The 22346-nt window shown below is 48.3% G+C and overlaps 2 protein-coding genes across 2 annotated transcripts; one reads left to right on the top strand and one right to left on the bottom strand.

Moving 5' to 3' along the window:
• Positions 1 to 2018: 2018 nt before the first annotated feature.
• Positions 2019 to 13166, bottom strand: ZNF330 (zinc finger protein 330). Its single transcript, XM_078618595.1, has 9 exons — positions 12876 to 13166; positions 11320 to 11339; positions 10272 to 10342; positions 9953 to 10032; positions 8492 to 8618; positions 7073 to 7177; positions 5868 to 5914; positions 5294 to 5411; positions 2019 to 4873 (listed from the first exon to the last, which is right to left on the bottom strand). Exons 1-9 carry the CDS (start codon positions 12993 to 12995, stop codon positions 4491 to 4493), a joined length of 1071 nt encoding a protein of 356 aa, XP_078474721.1. The 5' UTR covers positions 12996 to 13166; the 3' UTR covers positions 2019 to 4490.
• A 252-nt stretch (positions 13167 to 13418) lies between these two features.
• NDUFC2 (NADH:ubiquinone oxidoreductase subunit C2) lies at positions 13419 to 21530 on the top strand. Its single transcript, XM_078618596.1, has 3 exons — positions 13419 to 14137; positions 18702 to 18845; positions 21046 to 21530. The coding sequence occupies exons 1-3, from the start codon at positions 13999 to 14001 to the stop codon at positions 21093 to 21095; spliced, it is 333 nt and encodes a 110-aa protein (XP_078474722.1). The 5' UTR covers positions 13419 to 13998; the 3' UTR covers positions 21096 to 21530.
• The last annotated feature ends 816 nt before the right edge of the window (positions 21531 to 22346 follow it).

The raw sequence follows: 22346 nt of genomic DNA, 5'->3' as shown, positions 1-22346 counted from the left end.
CCCTCTACTGGGCAGTTGCGGGCCTTGTACGAGAAGAACGGTGCCAATCGCAAATGTAATCAATGTAACTCGGTATTTTTTTGGAGACTCCATTTCCTTTCCTATGCTTCCAATGTTTGTTGCATTAATGCCCAACGTAAAACTCATTGTAATTTGATGTAACTCACTTTAAAATAGATGTGTTACCTGCCTTTCATGTAATTTATTTATTCTAAAATAACTCATCCACCTTCATGATTATAGCTTTTACCTTTTCAGCGCATTGTGGGTCATGGCCCCGTGTTTACTCTCTCCCTATGTGATTCTATGGGTCTTTGTGCAATGTAACGTGTACCACGTGATCAAGAGCTACGTTCGCCTAATTCACACTAAGGCACGGCGTGTTGTCATCTTTTTATTTCTCGACAGCAACATCGTGTAAGAGATGTGTAACGATGTATGGTTGTAATTACCATAAACTCTCCTAAATACACGGGTTTAATGTGATGCGCTTGGTTGCAATTTCTATTGCATCTGTTGCCCTTGTTTTGTTGTCGTATAGACTATGTGCAATGTTGATGCCGGAAAAGTATAATATACAATTCTAATACAAATGTTAATTGCTTAATTTATGCATCACCCACCCCTTCTTCCACATCCATCCCCAACCCGACACATTTCAACGTTATGCAGTGTATTCATGTCTAAAAGGTCGAGATGGGCAATCATATCACTTAAGTAATCTATACTCTACAGATTAGCAGTTTAATTGCTCAATCAATTGTATGAGATGAAAAGCCGGACTTCTGTTCACAGAAGTGCTTCTGGGCTAGGCTTGGCGATACTATCGGTAGAATTGTAGTGGCATCGGGGGATGCCACTGCTTTCCACATTAGGCCGGCCCGTGTGTGGAGCACGGGCCGTGCTGCTCACACCACCTGCAGCACGGCGGTTGTGCAACGTGCACTCCATGTGCAGTGTCAGCCCTCGGAGGCAAGGGGGCGAGAGCGCGGGGAGCTGCGCATGGGTGACAGGGGGCCATGGCACTCCGGACGAACCCGGAGGGCTCGTGGCCAGATGTGCCGGGGGTGGGGCCCCCAAAGAGGAGGGCTCTGGGACCCCGGGACCGGTTCCAGGGGCCTCTGGAAGGGTCGAGAAGGGAAGGCGTGCCTCGGGGCGGAGGAAGCCCCGGGACTGGGGATATAAGCCGGACCCCTAAACGGGTCCGGCGGTTGTTGCTGATCTGAAGTCATGAAGACGTCCTCCAAACGAAGAAGTCCTGGGGTGAAGACCAGGACTCGAGTCGGAATCCGGATTGACGGCTCCCTTCTCCCAGTCGCGTTAGGGCAAGTTAGCCCGGAGGGACCATCTTCCCAGTTACCTAAGTGAAAGGGGCAGCCACCCCTTGTGCTCGCAGTTATAATACAACGTGTGCCTCCAAGAAGTCTCGCTCTCCCTCTGTACCCACTGCACAATTGAGCACGTCGCGCGAGGTGTGGATTTGAAAGGGGTTCCTGCCTTCAGAGGTCACGATTAACGTCATTTGTAAAGGGGCCTGAGTAATCGACTACAAAATAAGTAGACCATACAATTTTTTGATTAATCGACTGTATTAACGAACTGTCCAAGCTATTATATGGACGCGACACAAAGTAAATTCTGCTCTTGTTCAGCAAGAGAGGGTTATGGTGACACGTGGGAAGAGGCCGAGGAAGCTTGGAGAATCACGATTGCTGGTCAACGTGCTCCTGCTGGGTCGGTGGGATTCGGACCTCTGCAGGTTGAGTGCTCTCAATTGTATGCATCAGTGGATTTCTACAGATTACTTCAGAATTGAAGCGTTAAGAATGGGGTGAGGCCATCCTGCGTTAATATTTCCATTCGTATTGAAGTTAATTCGCGAGTAGTTCTGACATCTTCCAGTCATGTTCTGGCACAATGTGGTGTACTGCTCATCATAAGAGATGTCTGCCTTATCATAAGATGCCAGTGGCATGATTTAAATGAGGTTAAAATAGATTTCAAACTACATATGACTGTCAATTTTATCCACTTTATTGAACTGAAGCACATGCATTTGCACACAAGGTGGGATTTATTTGTTATTGTAATGCTGGGCAAAATTACAACTTTATTAAACAATCCTAGTTTGTACTCAGCAGTTTGCCCCGTCGACACACTCAGCATATCCGCCTTTCATGCTCAAATAACAACACTGGCCAACAGTTAATTGCGAGCGTTTTACTGAACGTGCCCAAAATATCACTTGACGTGTGCTCATTACCACAGAGCGAGTTTACAGAATGGTAAGAGAACGACTGTCACCAAGAGTTGATCTGCGTAACATCGCGTGCCAATCTGCAAACAGGAGTGCAACGGAGGTGTGTCCGTCATTGGTCAGTGATGACTTTAGTGTCGCAGCCGTCTCAATGCTCTGCCGTCAACCGTGTGCTCATTCCACACTGTAGAGCCTTCACAGGAATTATACAATGGGAAATAGTACATTGTCGATATCCGAGGGTGGCTTATCCAGGTTGCAGATTAACCTTGCAGAAAATAAAAAAATGTTCATGCACCCGCGGGTTAATTATTAAGTTCTCACGTAACTGTAAATACGTCAGCAAGTAACCGATTACTTGGATACAAATGAATGGCATCCGATCTCACCGCCATTATATGTAGGTGAACAAATATTTAAATAAGTAATTTTCTTGTTTTACATTATCCGTATTGTTTCATCTAGGCAACCCCTCCCTCCCATTACCCTGGATAACTGAGAGTTGACAGTGACATCATGAGAAATGACATCACAGGAACTAATGGCAATTTACTTGAAGAAGTGGAACTTTGAGGTGTTGGGTCACGTTAAGCAAGTGATGGCATTCAATGGCAGTTTGGTTTCAGGTTACATTTCATTGCTCTGTCGCCGCTTGACGTTTCTTTAATTTCACGAAAACATTCCAGGCAAAATTCAGGCTTGGAGATGTCAAATTTCCACGAGAACTGGGGAACCGTGCCAGAACAGCGTTTGACCAGATAACATGTATTTCCAAATGAAGAATCATATGAACTCTTACCTATTACAATTATGTTAATCGTGTTATCGACGATCGCTTGACATAAATGGGCCTGTGCTCAGTAACCGTTTGTTGAACTAAAAAACTTCTCCGATGTACCAATCCTACTGGTTGCCAAAGACAGAGGCAGGGCCACATTTTCTAACCACACGACCTCTCGGACTCGAGTCGACCCTGAATTCAGCTGTGATGTCTCGAGTTCAACTCTGAAGAGACACGCTTGTGTTCAACCCAGCGACATGCTTCATATTATCAGCAGCCATGGTCTATCCACTGCTGGATGAAGACCTCCCCATGCCATCTCCCTCATGCTCGCGATGCCACAATCCATCTCGCTCTGCTGACCTCACTGCTCCGTCTCTCAGGCACATTCTCTTTGCCTGCCGTTCCCATCGCCAGTCTTGTCCGTTGGTCATTATCCCTTACAGTGACGTGTCCTGTCGATACCCATTTACTTTCCTTAATGGTCAATATTGTCTCAAATTTGTGTCTCTTCCCTCCGATCCACGTTCCTCTTTGTGTCAAGTGTATTTCAAAGAATGTATGTCTATCCATAAATCTTTGAACACCTTTCAGATGAACGTTTCAGATATACGGGGGAAAAATAACAAAAATAAATTTGAATGCAAATTAGTCTGACCTCGTCTGTAGCTAAATTAGCGTGTCAGAATCTTTTTTTTAACAAACGTTTCCCTGACCACCATTAAACGACCGGGTAGAGCACAGGGAGAAGGGCTGAGGCCAAGGGGAGCCCCACCATTCACCATGCGTGGGTGCACATTTAGTTGAATAATTTATTTCGGACCATATGTAGCTAACTGTGCTAATCGGAGGTGCGGGGGAAGGACAAGATACTAAACACAAAAAGCGGTTCGATAGAAATGAGTTTTCAATTTAGATTTAGAAGTGCGTAGCTCCAGTGGCTTCCTATAATTGGAAGTGTTCCAGGTAGCCGCAGAAGCACATCTGAAAGCGCGTGATGCAGTGACCACCTTTGTTCGATGGCTAGCCAAAAGCCGCTGCTGCGAGGATGACCGTAATTTGCGTGATGTGACCACGTTCCAGAACTGATCGTTCAGGTGTGGACCTGGCTCTAGAACAGTTCCTGGTGCCATTCCCTGGGTCAGGGTAGCCTGGTTCCCATTTGGTGATGGGAACGCAACATGAGAATCACTGAATTCAAGCAAGGACACGCACACTTGGAGGGCAAGACTCGCATTGTAAACATTGCTACGTGTAGAATAACCTCAAGCCCCTTCACCACCACCACCACCTCGACCGCCACCACAATCAGACCTAGGGGTCAATTATCATTACAATGACAGTGGCAATGTGAGCTCAAATTATGACCGCGATGCCACTGCGATTGCAGTTCATTATGATTAACGACATGATTACAACTGTAATTGAGCCCAGGTACAGCGGTCATCGCTGCTACTCGGGTTGCTCCTCCTCATAGTGGGCATAGCCGCTGGCGTATGTGCGGCCCAGGTTCATTGCTCCGAACGGACTCTCCACCTCCTCTCCTCCTGCGGGCATCGCCTCCTTCACCTTGTCGGCCACCTTGCCGTCACCGGCTTTGCCCTCCTCTTCCTCTTCCTCCTCCTCCTCTTCGTCGTCATCGTCGTCGTCGTCGTCATCTTCCTCATCGTCGTCATCGTCAGGGGAGCGGGAGGCGGTGGCCCCGCCCCAGCCTCCCCAGGCAGAGGTCCCAGTGGCCCCGTAGCCACCGTAGCCGCCGTAGCCGCCGTAGCTGTCGTCGTCCTCCCCGCCATCGTCGCCCACGCCCGACTGGCGGCCAAACTTCACGCTCCGCGCTGTGGGGTGGGGAGGGGGTGGGGCGGTACACGACGAGGGAGGATGGGGCGACACGGAGGTGTCAACCGGAGGTCCGCCCACCGCTGAACATCACCGAACACATCATGTTGTGGACTGACGAGGCGTCCACATTTAAAGCCGCTGCCGTGCAGAGATGATGGGCAATCAAATCTGCACGCGAGTCTCCGGGTCCTCAGGTGGGGTTAAGCTGGAGTGCGTTTGCCACTTTCTGCAGAGGTCTGGCAGGCCATCCTGGTTAATACTACGGACATATAAACCATGAAATATTACGTGTTATTTACTTCCCAGTAGACGTTGGAGAACCCCGTGATGTAATTTTAAGAATAGTATGCCATCGTGTGCCAGCCTCGCAGTCCAAGTTTGATAAATGGTGTGCGTGTCGTCCACAAAGAACATACTGGACATGCTGAGGTCCTTTGTCTGCTGGGTCTCGTGGCCACACTTGGGGCAGGGCGGATTGTGGTTCTTCTCCTGCTTGAACACTTTACTCCGCACGTGATCCGCACAGTAGCACGCCTGCACAACACACGAACAAATGATGCACATCACACACACATATGTACATACACTTATAGATATACATATACACACATTCATTGAATCCAGCACACACGAAGACAAGACAAAGATCCCCCGCACAGCCATCAAAACTGTCAAAGCAAGTGCTGATATCGAGCACCTTTTTAAGGCTGGCATGGCACACAATGGAGTGGTGCCGACTACCATGCTTAGCCACCCGTTTCCCTAGTTCTCGTTCACACCAGCTACTCATTTAAGGCTGAGTCAACCTAGAGAAGACACAGGACCGGTTCTGATATCACTTGCCACTGATATTTGTGGCTAGAAATGAAATCTGTATGCCACCACGTGTTCTTACGTTCTTGAGTCTTTAACAACATCAGCACAAGCACACACACCACAAACAAACATAAAAACGCAGTGGATAAACAAGGCTGCCGATCGTGATCATACCTTGCATCTCAGGCAGGAGTGCTGGCCGAGGCGATTGCAGGATACACCTGGGCAATGGACAGGGACTTGTTAACAATTCATACAATGAGCACGATAACAAAAATAAACACTGGGCACTTCTTCTCCGTATGGCAGATGTTGATGTAGAGCAAGAACTGTAATTAACATTGAGGTGGTCCAGCCAGGTGATTGTGTCAGCAGCGGAGTGTATCGCCGTGATTATGCCTCCGTCATTTAGATCTGAGTTTTAAACATTTCCATTTTTAAATCAAGTATTATGCATCTGCCATGAAATTCAGGGTTAGGTGGCAGTACAGCAATTGGATTAAATCTGTACAGTACCGTTACCCCCTTCACACACGTGGGTTTTATCCGGGTAATCTCGCTTTTTTAACACATGTGTAGTGCGCTAATTAGATAGACTTGTACTTGGAGGCAACACTTGTATTTAACACAACGGGTAACTCTTAACAGGATAATAACATAGGGTGGTGACCACCACGGCTAACTACACTAATACTCGCGCGCTATTCTATAACCGGACCCGGACAGCCAAGGAGCTGCCTGGTCCACACGTGGAGACCGAGGACCGTGAATCGAGGACGACGACTTCATTCCCGGAGCTGAACTCGGGTCCCTCCCAGGACCTCGCTTATATCCCCCGTGGCCTGGCTGGCTCCGCCCCTGGCCACGCCTCCCTTCCAGAACCCTCGTGGGGACTCTGGATCCCCCATCACGTGATCCTCTCACTCCCGACTGGGGCCCCCCTGCCCCCTCTCGTCCGGTCACAAGTCCCCCCCCGGGTTCACCCCGCGGTCACGTCCTGGTGCGACCCTCTTCACGGCGACACCCGTCCTCCACCCCTACAGTACCGCCCCACAAACGGCACTGTCTCTGCACCGTGGTGGCCCCCTTGAGGCCACTACACATGTATAAACAATCATTAACAGTTGCCCAACATCCCAATATAGGACCACAGAGCTTGTGCAATTGGTGGCGCCAGTTGATGGCTGCCTCCGCAAGCGCTCATCTGTGGTTTTCCGTGCCTCTCTGTAAAAACTGTTCATTACAAATTCTTCAGTATTTTGAGATGCGATCTGCATGAGTGACGCCGCTATATGAATAAAGCAGGGCGGCTCTATCCAAAACAAATCACAATAATCATAGTCTTCAACATCATTGTGATTATTGCTTTACAGCCTCACATTTGTAGGTCTCGGCCTCCAGCACCTGGCAGCTTGCTTGGTGTTCAAACTGATCGTCCTCACAAAGGAAGTTGCTGCAGAATGAGCAGCGGAAAATGCGGCCTCCTGTACAACACAGGGGGAGGGACGAGACGAACATGGCCACTTACTCACTGGCTTCTTACCTGTGCAGTATCGACAGTTCAATTTTTATGTGCAATTTTATTTCGGGACTGTGTGTTGTCTTGTTGTGGTCTCTGTTTTGTTGTTGTTTCACTGCCTTGCCCGAGCTTGCATTTCGTATTGAAAAATTGCCAGGAATTTATATATTTTATTCTTATTTATGTATTTATTTTTAGCGACTTGCTTACCTTTTTCCTATTTTGCACTTCTATCGTTTTTTGTATTCATTGTTATAACTTGCTGACCTGCCCCTCCTGGATATCTGTGAAAAAGAGCTCATAGCTTATCGGATTCCTCCAGTCTAAATACAGATTCTGATAACCACAACATCAAGAGCAACACTTGCACAAAGTAATGGAACATTTTAGAGCACAGTTTTTCTTTAGCCTATGGGAACCCCTGATAACGGCCAACCCTCTCCCTTTTGATATTAGGAAGCCACTGGAGCAATGCACTTTTAAATCATCAAGATTGAAAACTCATTTCTTGAGAGCCGCTTTTTGTATTTAGTTTGTTGTCCTTCCCCCGCACCTCCTATTAGCACTATTGGCTATGTACGGTGCGAAAGAAGTTCAACATACATACGTGCAGCACTAGTACATCAGCACCAACTTACCAGCGGGAATGAGTCTGCCAGTAGGAGGCGATGGGGCTTTAACAATCAATTGAGACAGGTGACTGGCAGACAAGGCTATAACAGGATCTCTAGATAATGACAAACATCCAGGTTAGCTCTGTGCGTGTATGTCTAAGGGCCTACCCCAAGGTTGACTCGGCCTAAAATCAGTACCTGGTGCAGTGGAAAAACATTGGCACTGGGGAGACAAAGGTGGCCAGAAATGGTGTTGGCCATGCTAACATCTACTGTGATGGGCCCCGGGTTAATAGATGTCCGCTAAAAGTGCATTGTAGGCTACACGTGAGTGTATGTGTGTGTGCATACAGTGCATGAACATGTGAAGAGGCCGAAAGAGCGATGCTCACAATGAGCGGAGTGCCGGGGCAACTAAAATGCGGCAAGGTGGCAGTAGGGAGTCAAGGTGCTGCATTTGTCAGTCGGTCAGTCAACCCATGACACCTGGGGATCTGTACCGTGACCTCGTGTCCGCAGCGAGAGACATCCACACTTATCGTAACCTCTAAGTGCACTTAGCCTGGCACATGTGCTGTGGTAATGCCACTACCACTTAGTAGTGAATGGTGGCTGTTATTGTTGTTGTGTACGTATGTGCGCATGTGCGCGTGGGCGGGCTTCACCGTGGTCCCAGAGGCCACGTTCGCACTCCACACACTCGGCATCAGCCAGAGGACACGGGCATGAGTGGATGCTCAGGCACTTCCTCCCGTGGCAAATCCACGCTTCGCAGAAGTCGCACACGGCACCCTGCACGCAGAAGTGGGGGCACACGCATTACACACTCCCCACACACACACACAGGGGCACAACGACAACAGCCACCATCCACCACTAAGTGGCGATGACATCATCACGGCACTTGTGCCAGGCTAGGTACACTTTGAGCCCACGTGAAATGTCAAAGGCTCGCTGGCAGGGGGTCACGGGACTGATCATAGGTGCCATGGGTTGACTGACTGAGATGACTGGCAGAGGCACCACCAGTTCTCCTCACTGCCAACTCGCTGCGTTTTATCCGCCCGGCGCACCACTTGTTGTTGTGTCGCTCCTCTGCCCTCCGCTGTTGTTGGAGGGCGACTGCCTCCAACTGCCCAATAGCATCTTTCATGAGCCTCCTCCACAGAGGCCGATTTTGACACCGCTGTTACCAATCTATGGCGAGTCCACTCAGCTCCATATCCTCCTGTACTGCATCCCACCAGTTTAGTCCCATGAACCGGGTCAAACAAACTGTTTGGGCATGCCGTGACTGGGCATGCGGGATACATGACCCAGCCAATGTAGCCTTGACTGTTGGAGGAGCTCACCAACGGAACCGTGTCCGTATTTTTCAAGGATTTATGAGCTACAGCCTGGTTAAACCAAAAATTGATTGTACGCATGTTTATAACTGGCGCAAATGCTCCATTAGAGGAGTTCATGTTTCGCAAGTATACAGAAGGGAGGTCAGGGCATAACTTTGGCCAAGAACACCTGTAGCTTCGTGTGGATTGGCACGCCAGGTAGCTTTCACAGAGCATTATGCAACTGATGAAGATAATGCTGCGCAACTGATTCGGAGTGAGTGCTCTGCTGCCAAACCCGAGCTGCTCATAAGCACACTGCCCAAATATGTAATCTTTGCACTCTCTCCAAAACTGCCCCATCACTCATGAGGAGTTGAGGGGTGGAGTGTTACATGATACAATATACCCAGGCATGCAGTTACAAAGACAAAGATCCCCCGTATAGCCTTAACAGACTGTTGAGGAAAGTGCTTTTAGCAAGCATCTATGAAGGCTGGCACAGCACATGAGAAGGTTGGTGGCTAGCACCACGTCCGGCCGCCTTTGTCTCCAAAGTGGTGATGTTTATACATTGCACCAGGTACTAATTTGAGGCTGAGTCGACCTAGGGGAAGTCCAGTGCCAGCTAAGATATTCAAATTCGGGTCACATGGTTCTTGGCGCAGTACGCTAACCACTTCACCACCGCTCTCCACATCCACATTATACACACACGCATTGATACACACACAGATACACACCCACGTCGCAGCGCTCGGTGTTGTGTGTGTGCGAGAACCCGGGCCAGGCACTCACCACCATGGCGAGGCCCGTGCTGAACACGCCAGGGTGCCGAACTACACAGTCCGAGCTTTTCTGCATGCACTTGGTCTTTCCTGAGCGACACGGAGACAACGTTATAGATTTCAACGCAATAAGCCACTTCGTTGAGATACCATTTGTAGCCAGGTCGTGTTTTAAAAAGAGCTACATAGCTCCGTGGGCCTTACCTGGTAACATAAAAAATAGTTTAATAGTTTTAATTCTCTGACAGCGTGACAACCGACATTGGGGAGATTATGCCGTTGCAGCCATATAAAGCTTAGGTGTAGCGGAGTGGCGGTGAGTCACCTACCACACTGGCCGCACATGGGCAGCTTCTGCACTGAGCTGCAGAAGTAGCAGAAGGCCCTGTTCTTCTGTCGCCTTCGAGGGAAAGCAGAGCGACACTTAGGCAACACGCCTAGTCACAGGACACGTGTGCAACACAAGTCTCACCACCGCAGCTGCGTTCGGAGGAAGGGACGAGTGGACAAAATCACTTGAATGGTGCCGTTTCATTTCGTTATAAAAGCAACATGGATCTTCAGCAACGTGGGCGTTTCCTTCGGGAGATTAAATCGTACATAACCCTGAGAACAGCACGACTACCGCCCCCTCACAACTCAATGACGAGACATGAGCCGATCCAATAATGCACGCGTGTTTGTCCTATTGACCTAAACAGATTATCATGCACAATTCTATGGATGTATTTATCGCATTGCTTAATATGGATTTTGATTCACGCATTGTTACACGCTTTCCCAATTACCAGGGTACGTGTGTGATGTACGACGCGATGCGATGGGCAATGATGATGAAGCGAAACGTCGTACTCAAATTGTAAATGTTGTGGGTTTACTCTCCAACACACCGGTGTGCTGAAGTAGTCACTAATTGGCTGTCGGGTGGTGGCCGGTTAACGACACATTGATATTTACGCAATCCAACCCACAAAACCTTTATTATGCGGTGTATAGGTGAGGTGTGAGTGGTGTGTGCAGACCTCTTGAGTGGTGTGTGTAGATCGTGCAAATGTACAACCCTTTTTCAACCCACTGATAGATGAAGGCCTCCCAATACCATGCGGACCATTTGACCATTCTTCACGCTGGGTTGGCAGGTGGGGAGCATAGATGTTGGAGCATAGCAGTGAGGTACAACGGATCCTTCTACACAGGTCGCTGCGGATGCGAGTGCCGTCAAAAGCATTCAGCGTGTACCCTGACCACCACAAGCATTGTTATACTGCACTTTCTATGCTCCCACATCGATGCTGTCTATCCGCACCCAGCCGTGGAATTGACATGTTGATTTTGACACAACTCTTGAGTGTTTGTGGCCGTGTGTCTGGATCCTACCTTTGGCACTTGTCGCATTCCTGCAAGAGAAGATAAATGTAATGTTAGTCGGTCTGGAGGTCAACGTGGTCAATGCAACCAGGAGGTCGCGATCACCCCCAAGCACCTCCTCTACAAGCCTCAGAATCGCCCCCATGTGGCTTGAGGTCCTTTAAAAACCACTCCTGATATAGTCACAACGCGAGTGAATGCATCACCATAGTACGGGTGAGGGCATTCGTTCATCAACGAGTGTGCGAGTGAGTAGAAAAGTGAGTGACTCGGTGAGTGACTGGGTGGGTCACTGGGTGGGTCACTGGGTGGGTGACTGGGTGGGTCACGGCTATGGGGTGGGCGAATACGTGGGTGACTAGGTGGATGGATGAGTGGGTGACAAGGTAACTGAGTGGATGACTAGATAGTGAGTGACTAGATAGTGAGTGACTAGGGTGACTAGGTGGGTGACTGGGGGGTGGTGACTGGGTGGGTGACTGGGAGAGTAATCAGATGGATGACTGGGTGGTGACTAGGTGGGTGACTATGTGAATGACTGGGACAGTAATTAGATGGATAACTGGGTGGGTGACAATGTGAATGACTGGGAGAGTAATTAGATGGATGACTGGGTGGGTGACTGGGTGGGTGACTATGTGAATGACTGGGAGAGTAATTAGACGGATGACTGGGTGGGTGACTAGGTGGGTGGCTTGGAGAGTTACTAGGGGGTGGGTGACTGGGTGGGTATTTGGGTGGGTTACGATGGGGGTGGGTGACTATGGGGTGGGTGATGATGGGATGGGTGACTATGGGATGGGTGCCTTGGCGGGATGGGTGACTAGCGGGTGGGTGACTAGCGGGTGGGTGACTTTGGGGGTGGGTGACTAGGGTGGGTGGGTGACTATGAAGTGGGTGAGTATGGGATGGGTGACTAGGGTGGGTGGATGGGTGACTAGGGTGGGTGGGTGACTAGGGTGGGTGGGTGACTAGGGTGGGTGGGTGACTAGGGTGGGTGGGTGACTAGGGTGGGTGACTAGGGTGGATGGGTGACTAGGGTGGGTGACTATGGGAGGGGTGACCAGGGTGGGTGACTAGGGTGGGTGACTAGGGTGGGTGACTAGGGTGGGTGGGTGACTATGGAGTGGGTGACTATGGTGGGTGACTAGGGTGGGTGACTATGGAGTGGGTGACTATTGGAGGGGTGACTATGGGTGGGTGACTATGGTGGGTGGGTGACTAGGGTGGGTGGGTGACTAGGGTGGGTGGGTGACTATGGAGTGGGTGACTAGGGTGGGTGACTATGGGAGGAGTGACTAGGGTGGGTGGGTGACTAGGGTGGGTGACTAGGGTGGGTGACTATGGAGTGGGTGACTAGGGTGGGTGACTATGGGTGGGTGACTATGGTGGGTGGGTGACTAGGGTGGGTGGGTGACTAGGGTGGGTGACTATGGAAGGGGTGACTAGGGTGGGTGGGTGACTAGGGTGGGTGACTAGGGTGGGTGACTAGGGTGGGTGACTAGGGTGGGTGACTAGGGTGGGTGGGTGACTAGAGTGGGTGACATGGTGGGTGGGTGACTTACCATGGGCGCGTTGCAAGGGTGCCTCGCCACGTCCACGCGGCCCTTGTCAAGTTCTTGCGCCTTCTGCCGCTGCTTGCGGCTCTCCAGCTTCTTCCGCGCTCCCGTCTTCTTCTTCGGCATGGCCGCTGTGTCACCGCTGTATCTCTAACGACTGTTAGAACATCTGCCGAGTATAATGATCGTTATTAGTACTACTAGTAGTAGGATCACTGGTGTGGTTATTTCCCAGAGAAACTTTAGCCGAGGCCCGCACCGCTCCACGCTAGGCCCCCGTGACGTCACGCGACAGGCAGGAGCCGGCGATGTCGATTCCTGCGCATCGATTCCAATGCTCACGATTCGCGCGAGCGTGCGTCACATCTCGATTATTCGCTTCGTCAGATTGTATTCACTTTGGCGACACGGCACGGAACAGAACGTGTAGCGTACACTGTACTGGTAGTAGCGATGTTATAAGTTAGACATTGTCAACAGGTGTAAATAAACAATACGAATCTATGATCGATTCCATTTACTTTATTTACGATTCTAGACTAAACCATCGTCATTTCCGGTAAGACTGGGACAGTGAGGCGAGCCGAACAAGGAATCGATTCCCCTTCTCGATGACTGTGAGACGTTCGGAATCGATGTTGACCTTCCCAGGTTGAGAATACTGCAGGCGCGGCCTCTGAGCGCGACCCAGCGAGAAACATCAACATCACCTCCACTATACACCATCATCACGATACACTAACATCACCGTCACCTCCACCATACACCATCACCACGATACACTAACATCACCTCCGCCATACACTAACGTCCCCTCCACCATACACCATCACCACGATACACTAACATCACCTCCGCCATACACTAACGTCCCCTCCACCATACACCATCACCACGATACACTAACATCACCTCCGCCATACACTAACGTCCCCTCCACCATACACCATCACCACGATACACTAACATCACCTCCGCCATACACTAACGTCCCCTCCACCATACACCATCACCACGATACACTAACATCACCTCCGCCATACACTAACGTCCCCTCCACCATACACCATCACCACGATACACTAACATCACCTCCACCATACACTAACGTCCCCTCCGCCATACCGCGATGATCGTGGTGCCGGACGAGGCGAAGTCGCTGCAGCCGCCGTCGCTGCTGAACGTGAGCAGCCTGGTGCTGGGCCTCACGGGATGGGGCTCCGCGCTGGCGGCCAACGCGGCCCAGCACCGGCCCGCGTGGCGCTCGGGTGAGCTGCTGCGAACATCTTTCACCAGTTCACTCGTGGATGTGGTGAGACGAGATTACTGCCTAGCCACTAGCCAACTAGCTACTGCAAGTGCTGGATGAGAGGGCTGTGTGGAACCCCCTAACCGAGCTGAGGTCCAGGTGTAGGGAGTAGCAGGTGCTGACTCAGAGTCGAGGTTGAGTTCGGCCACGCGTGGTTCAAGCAGCTCCAACCAGCTTCTCGTGTTTGGCAAGGGGCCATCCATTTAGTACTTGCGCAAACATGTGTCAAAACTTGACCCCCCCCCCCCTCGAACAGATCGTCCACCGCCAGCTGCATTAAAGAATTAAGTGTCGTGCCTTGAAAAAGTGTGTAACAGTGTCCGCTAGGTTCAAAGAGTGTGTAACAGTGTCCGCTAGGTTCAAACGCCGACTGAACCCAGTCGGACAGGCTACATATAGGGATTTAATCCCGCTTTACTTTCTCAACCAATTCGTTTATTTTTGTTCTTGTTTACTAGCTTGAGGCCTAGTTTTACACGCAGCTTTGTACAGTTAAACTTGACCGTATTCTTTGAGTATTTCGGTAAAGTCACGTAGATAGGTTCAAAGAAAATAAAAATAAAAATGTTTAAAAAACTACGACGTTTTAATCGCAACACAAGCGTTCGCCATCAAGAATGAAAAAAGGGGGAAAGCTGCCGAGGCAGACTGTTTTAAAGGTTTAAAATGGGTGTAGCCCAAGGATCATAAACGAAGTGAGCGAGGCTGGTGATGTTCGTGTGAGATCGGAGGGTGCGGAGGTGGCTATGTGACTGTGAGAGATTAGTTCTCGATTGAAGTTGTGTCTGTGTCTATATGTGGATGGCTTCGTGAACGAATCTTTGTTGATAACCAGTGGGTTTGCAAAGTACCTTCGTCTTTGGGTATAAACTGAACAGTCATTGGAATGACGTTATCAACCAGTTTAAGTCAGAACTGGCTGTGATGTTCCCATCCTACCACCTTCCGATGTTAGTTATTATTTTCGGCTCTGATTTTACATTAACAGGTTAAATTTCCCACTAACAGCCTCCTCGCTCGCCGTTGCTGCTCTGCCATCTGCCATGAACATGCTAATCTCTAGATTTGAAGCTTTCGTGACTGCAATGATTCATATTCTCAGGTTTTTTCGGTAAAGTCACGTAGGTAAAAACATTAAAATTAATGAAAGTAAAATTAAACAAAACAAAATAAAATTCACGACGTTTCGGAGGCAACACAAGTCTCCGTCATCAGGTGGGACCGTCACAGCCGAATTAGCTGCATCAAGTGAAGCAATGATTCAAGATGTAATCCCTTATAAGCAAGTTGAAGGGAGGTGGAGAGGGGGGGGGAGCTTATCAGGCTGTGGTAGCCAATGAATGGAAACGTATCGGGAGGGAGGAGGAGCGGTGATCAAAGACTGCACGCAGTGCTCAACACAATGAATGGAGACGTGTCGGGACGGAGGGCGAGCGGCGATCAAAGACTGCACGCAGTGCTCAACACAATGAATGGAGACGCGCCGGGACGGAGGGCGAGCGGTGATCAAAGACATCACGTAGTGCTCAACACAATGAATGGAAACGTGGCGAGCGGTGATCAAAGAACAATGAAGAGATTACTGTTAAACACTGTGGATGTTAACACTCGGTGAAGTAAATTAAAATAGTGCCTGTCAGATAAGATGGTCCAAAAAGTGTAATTAAGTCTTTTTTGCGTGGTTAATAACATCTTTCCAGTGATTACTGAGTTTGTACCCATCATCACGGTTGAAATTATGTCTGTGTTTGTATATTTGTATGGCTTCGTGTACAAACCTTTGATGGTAGAAGGATGTCGTTCCTGACTTACAGTATCCTGGAGTCTACAAATTGAGTTGCATTTGTGGTGATTGCTACATTGGAGAAACAAAACGTCATGTTGCTGATCGTGTCCGCGAGCACAAGTCAGATCTGAAACACGGCAGAACTGATTCTTCGGCCGTTGCCGATCATTGCTACAACTCGGCGGGCTCTCATGAAATTGTCTTTTCCGAGACCAAGGTTCTCTGCAAACCTCCGGGCTACCATCAAAGGTTTGTACACGAAGCCATACAAATATACAAACACAGACATAATTTCAACCGTGATGATGGGTACAAACTCAGTAATCACTGGAAAGATGTTATTAACCACGCAAAAAAGACTTAATTACACTTTTTGGACCATCTTATCTGACAGGCACTATTTTAATTTACTTCACCGAGTGTTAACATCCACAGTGTTTAACAGTAATCTCTTCATTGTTCTTTGATCACCGCTCGCCACGTTTCCATTCATTGTGTTGAGCACTACGTGATGTCTTTGATCACCGCTCGCCCTCCGTCCCGGCGCGTCTCCATTCATTGTGTTGAGCACTGCGTGCAGTCTTTGATCGCCGCTCGCCCTCCGTCCCGACACGTCTCCATTCATTGTGTTGAGCACTGCGTGCAGTCTTTGATCACCGCTCCTCCTCCCTCCCGATACGTTTCCATTCATTGGCTACCACAGCCTGATAAGCTCCCCCCCCTCTCCACCTCCCTTCAACTTGCTTATAAGGGATTACATCTTGAATCATTGCTTCACTTGATGCAGCTAATTCGGCTGTGACGGTCCCACCTGATGACGGAGACTTGTGTTGCCTCCGAAACGTCGTGAATTTTATTTTGTTTTGTTTTATTTTACTTTCATTAATTTTAATGTTTTTACCTACGTGACTTTACCGAAAAAACCTGAGAATATGCTAATCTCTCACATTAACATCACTAGCCCTGCCCACTTCGTTTATGACCCTTGGGCTACACCCATTTTAAACCTTTAAAACAGTCTGCCTCAGCAGCTTTCCCCCTCTTTTTTTCATCCTGATGACGAACGCTTGTGTTGCAATGGAAACGTCGTAGTTTTTAAAAAAAAAATATTTTCTTTGAACCTATCTACGTGACTTTACCAAAAGACCCAAAGAATATGAATTCCTGCAGTCATAAAAGCTTTAAGTCAATATTTATACTTGACCGTGTTATCCATCCTGACTGGTTATTCAAAAACACGTCTGTTATGATCTTAAAACACAATTAAAACTCGGTGAACTAGTCTCTATATAAAGTGTGTCGACTGAACATCTGCTGTAACAGTAGACCGATGTACAGACGAGTGTTAGTACTGAAGTCCGGGCAGCAGCTGCACGAACAGAGAGAACACCGCGGCAGCTAAAACCTTGAGCCAGCAGCAATCTGCAGTGAGGCCAGATTGCAGGATGTGTAATCCATGGGGCAGGCCGCCAGACTATGTCAGACTCACTGCTGAGCTGCATGATAGCTAGCAGTCAGGGGTACGGTGGCATACAAGTGACACCTCTCCCACAGGCCTACTTCTCCCAGTAGTACTTGTCTGACAGCTGAAGAAACTGAACTGTGGCTCATTTGAATGCCAATGTAGACAAATTATTATCGAGGCGTCACCTCCTTAATGTTGCATTTTCACGTAGCCATGTTGTAAACCCTTGTGGGTGACGGACATGTGGTAAACACTCCTTGTAGGGCATGTGTTCGTGCAGTTTAGAGAGAGAAGCATTGATGAGTGACATTTCGAGGCCATGCTCAAGGTGTGCATGGTGGTTCGTTGTTGTCCAAAACCTCCAAATGGAAATGTATTCGTCTGGTGATGCCAATATGCCGATTTCTTAATTTGACATTAGTGGGGGTGGAGAAAAAAAAGTCGTGACTGACGCAGTGCCTCAAGCAGAACGTTTGCAATTGGTACAAATCGCCTGCTGTGACATGGATCTGCATGGACATCAACAAAGCGAATGGGATACAAGTTGAAAAGTACGCTAAGAAGCATAGAGATCTGCATTTTTAAATCCTTTATATTAAGTTCACTTGCTTGCTTGCGCGCTTGCTTGCTTGCTTACGACCGTGCAAATCTTTCAGTCGTTTTTTACCCACTTCCCGTGATCCAATCGAGCTGACATTTTGCACACAGACTCGTTGTGCGTGACAATTTATTTTCGTGAATTATTTTTTTCCAAAATTGTACACTTTTAAGGAAAAAATAAATTATATTTAATTACCAATTGCTTAATGGTGGCAGGCAATCATCTGACCCCTAGGTGGCAGCAATCTCAAGCCAGAGGACGAGAGGACTCTAGCCGCCACGCATATAAAGGATTTATAGTGAAAAACTTTGTTTTTACGGGTTAATTTTTTTTTTTAATTACAGTGCATCAAGGGACAGGACGCAAAAACATGTACAGTATTGGGGAATCCGGTATGGGCAATTAAAGATGTAACATTGTCAAGCAAAGTGAGTGGGCCTGGGCAGGACGTGTTACTGCTAGAAGGGATGACGTACAGTGGTCAAGACTAACGAAGGAGTAGCATCCAACGCAGAGAACGGGGCCTTCCTGTCGTCCGCGATGAGAGTACGTGTCCAAGAGCTACAGATCTATTGTTCACATCGCCAGAATCGCGTGTGAGAGAGAAAGATGGTTGACGGCCGTAGGAGGCCTTCATCCAGCAACGGATGATGTCGATTGTGGTGCGGCAGGCCTTCATCGGCAGGCGTTCATGTTCACCGCGTGCTGGGTGGCCGGCTACTACCTGCAGAAGCGCGCAAACTACATGCAGGCCAGGGCCAACCGCGACGTGGCTCTGTACGTGGCGCAGCACCCACAAGACTTCAAGCCGGAGGGTGAGACACGCGCACGAGCACAGGGGCGGCCGAACCGTTGGCGAGGTTTGCAGGTCTAAGCCCCTTCCAAGGTGGTAGTAGTGGCGGCTACACTGCTGCTTGCACGCAGCTGCTGCCTGTGATTCAGCGCTGTTGAGGCAGCCGAAATTGTTGCTGGATCGTAAAACTTCCATGATAATAATTTCGTGTTTTGCATAATGTAACTCGGCGTCGAACTAGGTCCCATATTTTAGATTTGAAGCTTTCGTGACTGCAAGGATTCATATTCTTAGGTTATTCGGTAAAGTCACGTAGGTAAAAAATTTTAATTAATAAAAGTAAAATAAAAATATAGGTCCCATATCTAACATGGAAAGTCCTTGCCTATGAACCTCTTTAGCCATGAACTCGTTTAGCCTGGCAGGCGGTGGCCTGTAATCCATCACTGTAGAGGCGAGGATTGGTGGATCATACCAATGTCGTAAAACGCCCTTCCTCCAGTGGGCGTCCAGGTGGCGCTATTCCCGTGCGTTCCCATGAGAATGCTGTACAGCAAAGATTTGGGGTCCATCTGTTGTGTCTCTATTGGATAGGGTGTTACTTTGGTTTCCTCTCACATGTAAACGATCGTTAATTGGCCAATAATACCCTCATATATAGTAGATTACAGATCGTTGACACCATGTGACCGCTGGTTCTGTGGTTTCTCCTCACGCCGCTTGAATTGTTTTCTCTTAACAAGAGTGCGTGAATACTGTGCAGCAGCGCTTAACACATTGACATCATATGGTTGCAGGTGTACGAACCATAAAATGACGTCGTCTGAATTACAGTGGATGTTAAACATCCAGTGAACATCATTCTGCTGCTTGCTACTGCTTTGGCAGTGGCGCAGATAATAAAAACACTCAACACGTTCATCATGGGACCTCCTTTGCCAGTACCAAAATAAGAGAATAGGTTTTCCCCTTTTTTCTGGCCTTTTGGCATCCTCTGGTCTAACACCGTTTGAGACTAGGCTCAAAAGAAAGCTGTCTCTAGTGTGGACCAATCAGTTTCAAAGACAATGCATATATTATCAGAGAATGTTTTTTTGTTTGCATTCTGATCACAAGTATTGTGGTTAATGCTGACATGATTCCTTGTGAAAGGTTTCAGTTTGGTGTTTTAACATCTTAACACCTGTTTTGTTGCCAGAAAAAAGGGGAAAACCTATTCTCACTCAACATGTTCGTTAATAACAGTGGCCTTAAGTGAACAAAATATATGCAATAGGTGGCACTTCAGTACACTGTGCAGTGGTATTGACGAATGTCAGTTTAACACATAGGCTTTAGCAACCAATATTTTCCAGAAGATATTTTTTGGGTTAGATCACGTAAATATAAATTCATCGTTATACCCGCCACCAACACCGACACAGCCAATTAGTAATGTTTGTCAATTAAACAAAACGCGCTATTTTGTTACTAGTTCAGCACACCGGTGTGTTGACGAGTAAACCCACAACATTTCCAATTCGAGTACGACGTTTCGCTGGTAATTACAACCAGCCTGATCAGGCGGCCGCTTGTGGAGAAATCCTCCGGTTTCGGTCTGAATAGAGGAATAAATGTTATGTCGTCACTTGTGAGCCAATCGGGTGCGAAGACGAGAGGGGGTGGGGGGTTTAATGTACAGGCAGTCCGCGGGTTACGGAAGGGTTAGGTTCCCAAGAAATATCCGTAACCCGATTTTCCCGTATTTCGGAAACTGCACAATTTGCCCCCAAAATCAAGACAAAATCCCGTACTTCCTATGAGTCTTTGATTTAATCGAATATCTACCCTAACACTACCCATGATTAAACTAATTGAACAGAAACTGTACTGAATGTGGCCCCACCACCTTGCGCCACGCTCCGCTGTATTCATCCGCAACCTCACCGTGCTTCACTATTTGCGCTAACGTAACACATGAACACGCACACATGAACCCGCACACATGAACCCGCACGCATGAACCCGCACACATGAACACGCACACATGAACTCGCACACATGAACCCGCACGCTTGAACCCGCACACATGAACTCGCACACATGAACCCGCACACATGAACCCGCATGCATGAACCCGCACGCATGAACCCGCACGCATGAACCCGTACGCATGAACTCGCACGCTCATCGGGCTGAGAGGGGAAAATGACCAAGCTGTGCCGTGGTTCTTTTTGCTACAGAGAAGAGAAAGTTTAAGGAGGTGCTGGAGCCTGCGCACCCCATCTACTAAACGCAGCAGCCGACCCCCTGGAGCACCCCCAGCACGAGACGTGACATCAACTCAACATCAACTACACATCAACTCAACATACATCCTGCATCACTAAGTAGTAGTACAACATTAACCCAGCACCAATGTCAAATCAACATCACCACCAACACCATCCCAACATGAACTTAACATCTGCCTTAGGAGGTTGGTGAAGAAGAAGAAAGTCCATGGTGGTATTGTGACCCAACAACCTGCCAGTTGTGTGTGATTAGCAGGGCGTGTGCTTGTTGGCACCACAGGGCTGAGACGGCCGTTATCCACCAGGCTTATTTGCGGTCCTTGTCTGCTCGCCCCCAAACCGCGCTGCGTGGCTTCCTTGACGAGCAGCTCGTACCATCACGCGTGTTGTGTTATTCTACAAATTGCTCGAAATTAAAAGTAAACTCGAACAGACTGCGTATATCGGCTCTTTTTTAAAAATATATATTTGCCCATATTTTATCCAGATTGTGCTATCGACATCTTTCACGACAGAAATCCATTTGGTACTCGCAGATGTGCAACGTGCATGTGCAAGTTCTTATTAATTTGGCCGATAACACCTTAATGTATAGAGAACTGCAGAGTTTGGGCAATAGTTGGTGTTGGCTCGCCGCATGGCTGCTTTCCTGTTTGTCTGGTTTCTCCTCACACCTTGAGTCATTCTCTCTCGACGAGTGAGTGTATACAGTGCACATTACATGTTGACATCATTAAGAGTCCAGCCCTTGAGTATTGGAGAAGGGCACGTAGAACGGATATCACAGCTACTTTTGAAATCCCAGCAAGTGGTGTCTACTTCATATAGTCGGGGACAGCACTTCCCCACCCGGGCTTCAAACTCAAGTTGATTTTGTTAAAATTAGGTGAGAATTCCAGTGACCAGGATACCTTTCATTTGCAAGACTGACCTGGGTCACCAATATGATCAAGGATAACAATACAGGCAATGAAGCAAATAGAAAGGAGAAGAGAACTAACTCGCATTGAAAATGTTGCACAAACGAATGTTAAATACACGAGTCGGCCAGGTATGTTTTTGGCCTGATAATATAATTGCAAATTAAGTTAAATGAACATTAAACATGTTGGGTGACTTCTTCTTGGTTCTTTCGGTAAAGTCATATAGAAGGGAAGTAATAAAATAATAAAAATAAAACAATCAAATACAATTCTCACGACGTTTCAGCCACAACGCAAGCAGCCGTCCTCAGGTGAAGAACAGGTCTG

Source organism: Lampetra planeri, chromosome 58 (genome assembly GCF_965212315.1).
Source record: "Lampetra planeri chromosome 58, kcLamPlan1.2.h2, whole genome shotgun sequence".
NCBI lineage: Eukaryota > Metazoa > Chordata > Hyperoartia > Petromyzontiformes > Petromyzontidae > Lampetra > Lampetra planeri.
The sequence above is the reverse complement of the archived record's forward strand: the minus strand, read 5'-3'. Positions and strand labels throughout refer to the sequence as shown.

Coding starts and splice junctions, on each gene's coding strand:
- NDUFC2 (XM_078618596.1), top strand. CDS start 13,999: ATGATCGTGGTGCCGGACGAGGCGAAGTCGCTGCAGCCGCCGTCGCTG. Junction 14,138..18,701: donor CCGGCCCGCGTGGCGCTCGG/GTGAGCTGCTGC, acceptor GTGGTGCGGCAG/GCCTTCATCGGCAGGCGTTC. Junction 18,846..21,045: donor ACAAGACTTCAAGCCGGAGG/GTGAGACACGCG, acceptor TTTTTGCTACAG/AGAAGAGAAAGTTTAAGGAG.
- ZNF330 (XM_078618595.1), bottom strand. CDS start 12,995: ATGCCGAAGAAGAAGACGGGAGCGCGGAAGAAGCTGGAGAGCCGCAAG. Junction 10,343..11,319: donor GAATGCGACAAGTGCCAAAG/GTAGGATCCAGA, acceptor TTTCCCTCGAAG/GCGACAGAAGAACAGGGCCT. Junction 10,033..10,271: donor GCCCATGTGCGGCCAGTGTG/GTAGGTGACTCA, acceptor CGTGTCGCTCAG/GAAAGACCAAGTGCATGCAG.